The 12,955-nt window shown below is 47.1% G+C and overlaps 1 protein-coding gene across 3 annotated transcripts in view; it reads right to left on the bottom strand.

Moving 5' to 3' along the window:
• Window positions 1-12,955, bottom strand: part of Sorl1 (sortilin related receptor 1) — a 162,709-nt gene that overhangs the window by 44,432 nt on the left and 105,322 nt on the right. For all 3 annotated transcript variants that reach the window (XM_076924791.1, XM_076924793.1, XM_076924790.1), the window contains exons 22-24: window positions 8,476-8,649; window positions 6,505-6,618; window positions 2,611-2,733 (exon numbers count right to left, since the gene is read on the bottom strand). In XM_076924791.1, coding sequence (XP_076780906.1) covers window positions 2,611-2,733; window positions 6,505-6,618; window positions 8,476-8,649 — 411 coding nt within the window. The remainder of the gene's footprint in view (window positions 1-2,610; window positions 2,734-6,504; window positions 6,619-8,475; window positions 8,650-12,955) is intronic.

The raw sequence follows: 12,955 nt of genomic DNA on the forward strand, positions 1-12,955 counted from the left end.
AAAGGCACTTGTCATGTAAGCCTGACATCCTTCATTGCATCCTCAGAAACCTTGTGTGGAGGTTTGAACATGCTTGGCCTAGAGAGGGGCACTATTAGTAGGTGTGGCCTTGTTGGAGGAAGTGTGTCACTGTGAGGGCGGGCTTTGTGATCCTCCTCCTAGCCACCTAGAAGCCAGTCTTTTCCTGTCTACCTTTGGATCGAGATATAAAACTTTCATCTCCTCAGCCCCGTGTTTGCCTGCACCACACTGTCATGCTTTTCACCTAGATAATAATGGAGTGAACCTCTGACCCTGTATGCTAGCCCCAATTAAACAGTGTCCTTTATAAGAGCTTCCTTGGTCACAGCAATGGAAACCCTAAGACACCATGTAAAAGTGGAAGGGAAGAACTCATAAGGTTGTTCTCTGACCTCCACATATGTGCCATAGTGCATGTATACACACACACACACACACACACACACACACACACACACACACACGAAATATATAATGACTATTAGAATAATTTGAAAGATGAAAGCAAATAAAAATAGCCAAGCATGGAACCCAGGACAGCTGTCCAAGTTGCTTTCCTCAAAGACCAGTTGATAGCAAAGGTGGCTCATGAGGCATTCGTGAAAGTCTGAGGCTATGAAGCAGATCAGCATCAGAGAATCACATCAAGTGGGATCTTGTGATGGTTTCAGGACCAGTGAGCAGGAATGAGTGAGCCAGGAACCCAGAATGAAGATGGAGAAGAGGAGAGCTGAGCTACCGAGTGCTCGGTTGGTACCCGGACAGGGAGCTAGACAACCATAGAGACTTGGAACCATGTGGGGTTACATTTCTTCTAGGGAGAGTACATTTCTACCATACCCACACACTTCACCCTGTGAGTTCTGGGGCAGAAAGGAAAGAATGATGGAAAGAGTTATAGACCCCAAGGCCACTTTGATGGCATTTGATAAGAGAATATTATGCAACAAAGAAATAAAACATAAAGCCCCAATTCCCTCTCTAGCCAGACCAAGGTACACTCCATGCAAAAGTGGCCCTGAGTGTGCTCAATAATTTGTGTTAAAATGATTCATAAACAGCCCCTGTTCTACTAGGTGTAGCCTCTATGAGTCAAACCACCTGCTCGTAACAAGCAAAGCTGGCCCTGTCCGTGTGCACACTCCCAGCTTGCCTGGCCCTGACCTTGTGGACAGAAGGGAAGGCCAGCAGGACCCCAGCAACTCATCACCATGTCTGGGTTGGTGTCTGCCCTCCATTCTTACTCTCCTTTTAAGACTGATAGGTTCTCCAGGCTTGTGCAGTATAGCCACTGCATAAAATCTCCGTCTACAATAAGTAGCAGCTTCCAACCAGTGCCTGCTCAAAACGGTGGCAGGACAGTGGCCTGCAACAGAAGAGGACGCATGAGCCTCAGCTCCCCACTCTGACATAAAGTGATCCTGTCATACTGGATAAATCCCACCAAGAAGACCATTAAGGAGGATCCCAGTCAAAGGGTGGACAGAAGGCCCCACTAGTCCCGGTGATGGCAACACATTAGAATTCCAGATACAAAGCCCTCCATTTAGAGAACCGGTGCTACATCAGTCCTGCCGGCCAACTCCTAACAGAGGTTATAACATTAGACTAGTTTAAAGAGAACAACAATGAATCTGTGCAACTGGACACAGACGCATGCATCTGTAGTCCCAGCATGCGGGAAACTGAGGCAGGAAGATCTGGAGTGCCCTAGGATATATAGAGAATCTGTCAAAAAAAAAAAAAGGAAAAAAAAAAGGAAATTGAAGGTCATAGTTGTAAGATCCTGTGGCCAATATCCCATTTGTTCTGAGGTGGGGGTTACCTATAGTTATTAAGAATCCAATGGGCCGGGCAGTGGTGGCACACACCTTTAATCCCAGCACTTGGGAGGCAGAGGCAGGTGGATTTCTGAGTTCGAGGCCAGCCTGGTCTACAGAGTGAGTTCCAGGACAGTCAGGGCTACACAGAGAAACCCTGTCTCAAAGAATCCAATGGGTTTCGGGGTGGGGAGCTTCCATTGCAAGCCTGACAACCTGAGGTCAATCCTCACAACCATGTAAAGGTGGGAACATGAGAAATGATTCCAGATTTGTTCCCCCTACACACACACACACTCAGACAAACCATGGCACACGCACTCACATATATATCACGACCACACAGAATAACGATAAATAAAATGAAAAACAAAAGGGCTAATTGAATTTACTCAGAAAACATACATCCTTGCTTTCACATCTCATGAATAGATTTTCTAAAAGAGAAAACAGGATCCATTTTTCAGGTTGGAAAACAAAGGCTGATCAAGAATAAGTGATGGAGGTAGGTGTCTAGATGACCATTAGCCAGAGATGGGTGTTTTCAAGTAATTAAAAGACATGCACATCAAAGACAGCGAAGTGGCTTTACAAAAACTGAGCAGACCAGAGAAGTGATAGGTCCCCTGATATGAGGGTAGAGGTAACCATGCAGATGGGAGATGCTAAGTCCCAAATGGTCCATCAGAAATTCCAGACTGAAGCCCATCCCATCCACTAGCACGACCCTGTGAGCAGCATGAAGACCCTCCCAGGAACTTCCCCTTACCACAGTGACTCTCATCACTGTTATCTCCACAGTCATCTTCAAGGTCACACTTATAGGACAGCGGAATGCACGTCCCTGACTCCTGGCACCGGAACTGAGTGTCTGCATCACAGACTGTCGTGGCTACAGTGAGAAAGAAGGGACACATTGACACATTTGTTACGTCCAGTTCAACCTCTGTCCTGCCACAAACCTCCCCACCAGAATAGCAGTTAAAACTAGAGGGAGGCAGGCTTCAATTACAACAAGAACTACACCCTGACCTCATGGCAGAAACAGATCCCTCAGGAATCTGAAACTCCCATCCAAGCTAGGTAAGGGCATGTGTTTTCCAAGGCCAGATGTAGACAGAAATGGGCCCGGGGCGTGAGACACTGCTGTCTGGTTGGGAGAGGAAGCACGGGGATGAAGTAGCCCCTAAAATCCTTCCAGATTGCCAAGTACTCTTTCCAAGTAAGTGACATAAACTCCATTGTCCTCGAGGGATGCCCCATCCCCTACCAACAGCTGGCACACATTGTACGGGTAAAAGGAACGCATACCCAGAATCCTACAGCGGAAATGAGTGTTATATCTGCACTCAGTAAGGACTGGGGTCTAAATCCTCCCACTCATGTTCCCTAAGCCGCCATTTTCTCTGCTGCAAGGTGAAGGTGAAGCAACTGTCCCACGATCAGCCAGGACTCGCTCTCCCAACTACAGTTTATGGGTCCTTAACCTCTCTACTATTGACAGAGATGACTGCCACTGAGTGTGTTATTATGGATACAGAAAATTACAGGAGAATGCAGAGGTAATGGACTCCTCACGGTGTCTCTTCTCCCTCAGCATGCCTCAATATCATAAGAATGGGTCTGAAAAATCGATTAACTCGCTCTCCTAAACAGAAATGTCCCAGCTGATCTGAAACCCCGAGGCCCAGGGAAAAGGCCCTCAGGAGAAATGAGGGAAGGAAGACTTCTCCAAGCGGCTGAGGAGCTGACACAGAGCAGGGCAGCGTCCTGGAACAGAGGGTGGAGGTCCGCAGGACAATAAAACACCACATGGCAACATTGTCGCTAGATGTTTTGAGGTTCCATTTCTTCTCTGTAATTGAGCTCGAGGTAGCAGGCAAGGAATGAATACAAAATGACAAGGCTTCAGGGGATTCAGGGAAAAACCTGAGTGCCTGGCACCCACCCAGCTGGAGGAGTCTGTTTAACAGGGAAGAAAATGACTGACAACATCCCTCCCAAGTCACCTGCAAGCCCCCTCTGTTCTTCTCCTACAGCTGACAGGGTGCCTCAGCAGTCACCCCATGCCACAGCACCCTGCCACACCTGCCCTGTTCCGCAACCTAGCCTGTGGACTGGGTTTTGCTCACCATCTGGATAAGCCGACAGGCATGTCACTCCTTGATAAGGAGAGGTCTTGAGACACAGATCTGGCCCCTCTGTTTGGTTTCCAGGGGAGAGGTTTCAAATGTCCACCATTCTTTATCACCTCAACCCTGTCACATCCCACACATGGAGATCTAAGCCAAGTGGGTTCAGACATGTGAGAGAGGGGAGCAAAGGTTGTTTATGGAGTGACATGGGGGTGGGGGCTGCTGTCAACCTTAGCTGACAGACACTAAAAACCAGGCCAGCCAGCTCCATATTTCACCCACTGGCGGGGTTCACACTGTGCAGAAAACTGTGACACCAGTCACGGGGCTAGAGCTGTGGGATGCCAGTGCTGAGGCCAGTAGCCACCTGCACAAACACAGAGGTCATGATTTCTGCGCACAATACGGAGCTGTTAGAAGACCCTGAGCCCGGGGCATAGGAAAGCTCACTTTTCTTTACTTCTGCTACGCCTAATGTCTGAGCTATTTCCCACAGCCCTATATGGAATATTTCCCTTCTATTATCTATCTCCTGTGTGTACTTAATAATATTTATTAATGTTTTAAAAGAGCTTTGCCTATCCCCTCACAAACATCACGCCTTCCTGCAACAACACAGGTAAACGGGAAAAGGCCTATTTTAAAATAAATAAATAAATAAATAAATAAATAAAGACAACCAGAGGCACAAGCCTTTCCCAATCTGCCACTTAAGATACTGCTTTGCACCACCACAACATGGCCCATAGACTCAATTAGCCAGGGCTCATAAGGGCTCACGGAGACTGGGGTGACAATCAGGGAGCCTGCGTGGGTCCCCTGCATGGTTGTATGGCTGCGTGTTTTGTGGGACTCCCAACAGTGGGAGCAGAAGCTGCCTCTGACTCTTCTTCCTGCTTTTGGGACCCTTTTCCTCCTACCGGGTTGCCTTGGCCAGCCCTTATATGAGGGTGTGTCCCTGATCTGATTATAACCTGTTACTACGCCGTGTTCAGTTGATATCCCTGGGAGGCCTGCTCTTTTCTGAAGGAAAATGGAAGAGGAGTGAATCTGGGGGAGAGGGATGGTGGGAGGGACTGGGACTGAGAGGACAGGAGGAAGAGGAAACTGGTGTCGGGCTGTAATATAGGAGCGGATAATAAATATAGTCTTTTCCCCAGATGGGAAAAGCATACACTGAGGTCAAGGGAAAATAGGAGTATACAAAGGCTCACACAAAACTTCCAACAAGCCAAAAGGGCAAGGAAGGGCACTGCAAGGCCCATGTGAACCTAATGAGTTACGTTAGATGCAAACTAGATAAGCTTGCAATAAAGTTGTTAAGGCTTGTGGGGCCCCAGCATGTGCTCCGTGGATGGCCTACACAAGTCTGTCAGGGCCTTCCCTCATCAACCTGTTCTACAGTTCAAACGTCCAGAGAGCCTCTGGGGAGCCAGGGGCAACTGATATGAAAGACAGGTCTGCCGTGGTCTCGGGGTTCCCTGCTCGCAGTCAGGTTCTCTCTCATCTAGTTCATTCTGCTCACTGTCTATCCACAACACGTGGTGGGGGAGGGGTTCCCGTCTGCTATTCCAGTAACACCCACAAAACTTCCGATCTGGGTTATGCATCGGATCCTACCTGCCCTATCGTCCACAGGAGTGGGAGCACGTGCCTCCTTTGTTCATTACCTACCTCTGCTCAGTGCTCCCCATGCTCCTCAAACACCCTCGTTTGTGCATCCGGGAGCTGATTGGGGTGCCTTTCCTGGACAATACCGTTACTCATCATGGCACCCAGCACTCTACTGTACTGTCCATTGGCTTCTCAGACACAGACTTCCCTACCGACACATGGCTCAGCGAAGAGCCCGAGATAGAGGTGCTAAAATAAATATCAGTGAGCATATGCTTTTATAGAGAGACATCAAAAACAATCAAAGCAAGGCTGGGAAAGGAGAGCTAAGGTTAGGTATGTCTGTCTCTAGGGCCTGTAAAATGGAGTTGGACCTTAGAAACTATTCAGTGCAAAGGTCACTTGGATACCACATAGCTACCAATATCCCTCCACATTCCAGACACCATGGCACCCACTGACTAATTATAACAGTCTCTCTTCAGCCTGGCATACACCTAGATCACCTAACAGAAGCAGCATGAGCAGTGACACCTGTTGCCTGGCTTTGAAAAGTCTGAGTGTTAAATTAACAAATCAAATCATGTCATGCACCCCTGAGCTACTGGGGATGACACCCAATGTTACCCAGTATTACAGTGCAGACACAAAGCTCATGATCCTCATTGTCCAGTCAGCTCAGTCTCAGCCTTGAATGCTGAACGATAAGTATCAACGTGACTTAAAGTTACCTACGTAATAAATTGATACATAACATATATTCACATGTGGGGGTATTGCCCAAATCCCAAATGTTTAGATAAACACCACAGTAGTGACCAGCCAGAACCCCAAACTACAGGCCACAAGCCAGAAGGACCAGCCAGGTCCCTGAGCAATGGTGCACATCTGATACCCTACACCTGGGGACTCACGGCAATTTCTCTCGTCACTCATGTCTCCACAGTCGTTGTCGAAATCACACCACCAAATGCTGTTAATACAGTTGCCGTTGCTGCAGCGATACTGGTTGCGAAGACAGGTGTTCTCTAAAGTGGGGGGAGGAGGGGAGCCAGCGTTATTCTTACCATGGGGATCACAAAACTTCCTCTTCTCAGTTTTCCTTTTCTCTTCCCCCAACTGCATTCTGCTGCAGATGGGATGGAGCGAGGAAGGGAAGGGCCAAGTGGGCACACATGCGTAGGAGGCAGGAATTGCATGTATGCACATGCACGCACAGGTACACACACACACACACACACACACACACACACACACACACACACACTCCTAACAAGCCTCTTTCTTTCCTCTTTAAATGGAAACTGAAGGTGAGGCAGGCTGCAAGTATGTGGAGGTGACTACTATGGTCTCCTGGGGAACAAATCTCGCTGTCAGCAAAAACAAAATATAAATTACACACAAACGAACCTTTAAGAGGCTGTGTCTACAGAGTATCAGACATAGCCAGGCCATATCTACAGCTATAATATACACCTAGTTGCCTCTGTGTACTCATGGCTTCCATGTTGAAGACTCAGCTAAGCAAACACCAGAAATATGCGGGGGCGGGGGAATTGCATCTGTACTGTACATGGACAGACTTTGTTCTCCGTGATATCACTCCCTGACCTGTACAGTGTAGCCCCTACCTATGCAGTATTTACACTGCAGTAGGTATTAGTAGGTAGTCTAGAGGTGGCTGAACATATACAGCAGGTTGGATATAGGTTATTATGCAGATCCTATGCTCTTCTGCAAAGGACTTGGGGATCCATGGAATCTATTATCCACATAAATCAAGGATTTGGGGTTAGGAAGGGAAGATTTTATGTAGTTAGGCAATACACAATATAGTCATATAATTGATAAAATTTCACGATTTTTCTTTTTCTTTCTTTCTTTCTTTTTTTTTTTTTTTTTTTTTTCCTAGCAAGGACTTAGAGAGGACATAAAGGTATTTTTCAGCACACTGGGTCAAGGACACTGGTGGCCTGTGTGGACAATCGAAAGCATTCCAGTGGTGATTGGAGAAACCTTTGTGCCCACTTCTTATAATTTATTGTTGACTTTCTTCCCAAATAGCTTTAAGATGCCATTCGGAGCATGAAAGGAGGCCTCCTGCTTCTGAGGGAGGGAGAGTCATCTTTTCTCTGTTTGTATTTCTTAGGGAAGCTGGCCAATAAAGCCTCCATTGTACACTAGCCTGCCCTGGCCTCAGACAAGCGTGGTTAGGACTGCAATGTAAATATGACCCAGAGAAGAAGGAAAACACAGGACTTCAGCCATCAATCCACGAACTTCATGCCAGACAACCTTTCCTGGGCGCCGGCTGCTAGGAATATGAGGCTAGAAACTGGGGGTGGGGGGAGGGTAACAAGAGAGGGGGTTGGAGAACCTGTGAGGAGTTGGGGAGTTGTCAAGTCAGATTCTCTTTTTTAAAGACCACTTATTCAAATTCAAACTGGCTAAAGACAAGGCCCCTAGCGTCACTGACTTGCTCACGGCTTGGACGTCAAGACTTTTAGACCTCTGCCAAACCTGATTCCAAACATCTGGGCCATTCTGAGCTCTGTAGTGGCAAATGGAGAGCAGTCCTCCGCTCTGACAGTGTTTAGCCAGCTCTGTTTGAAAGGCAAGCCACTCCATGGTTGCATAGAGGAATACACAGAAAAAGAAAGTTGGACCCTAGGTCCAAAAGCTGTGTCATTTACCATCAAACCAAGGGCCACAGCTGTGACCTTTATATGAACAGCCCGGAAGGTTGTGAAGAGCCAGAGGCCTTACAACCTGGACCAGAACATCTCTCAGTATCTAACAGGTAGACATTTTCTAATATCCAAAACCTAGGAAACACTGAGATCTGAAGGGAAGGAGAAAGAGTGTAGGGAAAACCAGGGACAAACCTTCTTTGACGCAGGTGTTGTTCTTCCTCTGATAGCCCTGGGGGCAGTCACACATCAGGTCCCCAGAGGGGAGGACACTGCTGGTCACACCTTCTGGACACCTGCAGCTTTTGCTGTTGTTGGCTTTAGGGAGGCACAGTAGACTGCAGGGCTGAGGAACGCAGGCATTGCTTCCTGGAGAGAAGACACAGAAGCCACAGTTAGGCTAAGGTGTGCCACGGGGTAGCCAAAGAACATGAGCCACTGAAGGCCATCTTATATATGAGGCAGCGGGGAGCTTAGAAGATCTCTGAAGTATCAACCACATTGATAAACCTCTACTCAGAGGCCTAAGTAAGGGCCTAAGCCTCACAGTGAGGGCTTCTCAATGACTTGTCTCTATGAGCCTGTGTGGGCCTATGGGATTGGAGAAGATGGCTTAACGAGTTAGAGCATTTGCTGTTCTTGTAGAAGACCCAGGTTCCATTATCGGCACCTGCATGGCTCACAGATGGTTCACAGCCATCTGTAACTCCAATTCTACCGTTTTGATGTCTCCTTCTGGCCTCTGTGCATACCAGGCAAGCATGTGGCTGGCACACACTCTTACATGCACACAAACACTCAAACATCTAACAATAATGTTAAAAAGATGACTGGGGCCCCGAGGCAGGTAGATATTCCTCCACATGCTGTGGAACTAACTACGTTACTGTTGGCTTAGAAATCACCTGTTAAGTTCGAGTGACGGAACACGGTGACCTATGGTGGTATGCAGAAGCCTAATTTGTGTGTAAACTGCAGCTGTGGTGGGTCTGCAGTTACAGTTTGCAGAGCCAAGACGCCAAGGGAGACCAGGACACGCTTCCCCTTCAGGAAAGGTGGCTTTGCAAACTCATCTGCAGTCACCTGAGGGTTTAGGCAGACCTCCCAACTTAGAGATCCTTACTGTTAGGTTTCAAACTCACTGCTGAGGTACCTATTTTACATATCAAAGTGGACACTGGACTCAGGTTCTCCCTGCATCCCCCAGTCCTTTCTGGTCACAGAATCCTCCTGGCTGGCATACTCTGCTCCTAATCCTGAACTCTCCTGCCCAGGGGCTGGGCTGCCCTCCCTATATAGTCCAACCTTTTTGGTTACCTACCCTCTTTGTACATTTGGGTCTCCCAGCTGCTGCATCTGGTCCCTCCCCCACCCCTCATTCCCTTTCCCTCCTCCTCTCCTCTCCTGGCACAGTTCAATCTGGTCTTGTCCACTCTGCACTCACCCAGATGTATCTGCCTCTGGCTCTGCTTTCCCACATATCTACAGTAAACCTTCTCCTAGGACCAGTTATGTTCCTTCCCTTTTATTTCTTTTCTCCATTCACTTACTACCATCCTTGTCTTTAGATAACATTTTTTTTTTACCTGCCCCAGCTTGAATGGAGTTTTTGCTCTTCAGAACCCAAATGCCCTTCCGCTGAAATATATACTTAGATAATGGTCTCCCATTCTCAAGTCCTCTGTACCAGAGCACAGCTAAGAGGCTGAGAAACCACACATAAATCTGATTAGCCACTATCCTGCAGTAAACCCACAGAAGGGCCAGGTACTATGCCGATCACTGCTATCTCTGCTCATCTTTCCCTTGGGTCAGCTTAGCAAAAAGAATACCAGAGAAGGTGTCCAAAACCACACACCACACACGCACTTTTGGTCTCTCACAGATACAAAACCATGGCTAGATTGCTTCCCTGCTCGTCACCCCCTCCCAGTAGAAGCGGAGGATACCACACTTATTTTTGTAATAACCAGAAGCATGCCACAGCTATGGCGAGGCATAAGACACTGAATTGTAAAGTGTAGGCATCGTTTTCTTTGGCTTATGGGTCTTTAATAATAAAATGGGAAAATAAGCGTGAACACATTTTTATAAACCTCAGTATCTGGTTCTTTGGTTCTTTCATAGACATATCTCCTCACACACCTCCCAGAAAATCATGTGATCTGTTTCCATACATCCAAGACCTAAGCTAGGCTGGGAAACAAGACTCATAGATAGTTTAGTTTCTTTTCCAGTTGCTGACAAAAGCAACTTAAAGGGGAAGGGATTTCTTCGGGCTTGTCCACGGTTCCAGGGCACAGTCCGTCAGGGAAGGGAACTGATGGAAGACAGAGGTTGAGGGAGTTGGGCCTTTGTGTTCACAAAGAGCAAAGAAAGATAGAGTGAGACTGACAGAGTTCAGTTCCATGTGATTGTTTCTACGATCCAGGACCCCAACCAGCGTATGGTGACACCCATTGTGTGCAGGTTCTCCCATCTCAACTAACGTGATCAAGATAATTCCAGACAGATATGCCTAGAGCCCCATCTGGAATGGGATTCCAGATTCTGTCAGGTTAACAATTAATACTAACCATCACAGTAGATGACCATTAGTACTGACGGGGGCTTTGGGGGTATTGTTTAAGGTGGCATTGCAAATAAAAGTAAAATGATTTAGTGATATCATTTTGATGCTAAGAAAAAGAGAGTAAGAGGCACTGTACATATACACATATATATGCATGTATATATATATATGCATGCACAAGTATGCACACACACACACGTAAACACATGTATGCTCACCCAGAAAGAGAGAAATCCACATGATAAAACATTCAAAAAGACTCCAGCAAATGACTCAAGTTACCGCAGGGGCCCTCACTGCCAGCTTGCCAGAGAAGCCTTAGATATCAGTTTACTCTGTCACCTGTGGGACTCAGGAGTTCCCTTATCTCGAGTTCCCACGTTGCTCACTATAGGAGTCAACACAGGGCCACTCCTAATGACACACAACTCAAACTGCACTGTGTGTTCAAACCACTCAGTGTTCCAAGGAAAGAAGGGCTGACGGACCAAGTCCCTTAAACATGTTCAATTACAGGATGATTTGTACATAAATTGTGTTCATAAAATGACATGGCCGGCACGATCACATGCAGAATGAATGTCCCTGGGTACAAACAAGGAAAAGTGGGGGTCATATTTAAAGAAGCTGAGCCAGGCCAAGCTGTATGGCACAGCGATTTTGAGTGATCATGCAGGGCAAGACCAAGCAAGCCACCAGGTCTGAGGACAAGAAGTGGGTGGGGCTGAGCATCCCAGCGGCCACAAAAGACACAGAACAGAACATGGGTGTGCTACATGAGAAAGCCCCAAGGAGATGGAGGGAGAATCCACTGCAGACCCTTTACACGGGATGCCAACAGCACACAGTATGATGACCATTATCCCACGTGAAGAAGAGACAAATGCCCCTTTACAAGACCTAGCCTAGGACTCCCTCACAAGGCCCACTCAGGACATTTTCAGATTTTCTCTTTGGAAATTTCTCCTGGCATCCCTTGAGAAACCCAAAACTGCCACTATCTCATGTAAGTATCTGAATCTTTGGCAATTACCAAATTCATATTGCCTCAAGTAACTGATACCCACACCCACTTTCGCAAGTGCTTGGAAACCTGTCTTTACGGTAGGCTCTGAAGGAGAAGTAAAAGAACTCCAAAATGCTTCAAGCCATGGCAGCACCAACTGAAGAGACCCATAATTTTGAAAGCCAGCCTCTTTAAAGGAGGAAAGAAAAACTTCCTACCAGGAGAAATAGTGGTGGCTCTGCCTAAAACCAGCCAGATAGCAAGACCAGAAATACCTTCACTAACAAGTATCCTAACACCCCAACTGTTCCATGCAAATTAATTTTTTTATTCCAGGTCAGCATTCGTCAAATCGCAGAACTTTACATTGTTGTCATATCATGAAGGCACTGCTATTTAAGGCATGGCTGGCAGAGGGGACAAAGCCTGATGGCTTCACCGAACTAGAAGCTTCAAAGGCAACTTGGCTTGAATTCTTAGCAGTAAGTGTATCACCAGACAAGCCATTGAACCTAGCTTTCATGTAGACAGTGAAGACAATGGGAGTACAGGAAGGCACATGGACTGGGGAAAGGCTAGTGACGCCTACACAAGCCTGTGAAATACATTAGTGTGATGTGGGTGGCAGAGCTATCCCCTAATAAATGCATTGTTTTATGCTTGGTTGATAGAAAGTCCCACGCATGTTAGGAGTGAATAACAAAAATAACAAAGGTGTACGGTCTAGCACTCGGGGCCCCCTGTATGCATCCTGCATTGGGGTATCCTCTCAGGGTGCTACAGAGCCAGGGAAGCTTAGAGATAAGGGGCATGGACACCACTGGTAGCATCACCACTGAAGCATTAACTCAAACTGGCCTGTCTAAGAGACGGGAAGCTTGCTTTTGTCTCCCTGGAAAAGTCCTGCTTGGTCCTGAAGAAGAATACACTACCCCAACACCCTGAATTACTCTTCTCTAGCTAGTTTAAGTGACAATCACTCTTTAGAACATGAAGGGGAAATGACATCTATGCTGAGAATCTATCAAGTGTACAGAGTACCGGGGTTCAGCTGCAAACTGCACCTCACTGCTCCCCAGGGACTGGGTGTGCCTGTC

The sequence above is a fragment of the Arvicanthis niloticus genome, chromosome 26 (genome assembly GCF_011762505.2).
Source record: "Arvicanthis niloticus isolate mArvNil1 chromosome 26, mArvNil1.pat.X, whole genome shotgun sequence".
Classification (NCBI taxonomy): Eukaryota; Metazoa; Chordata; class Mammalia; order Rodentia; family Muridae; genus Arvicanthis; species Arvicanthis niloticus.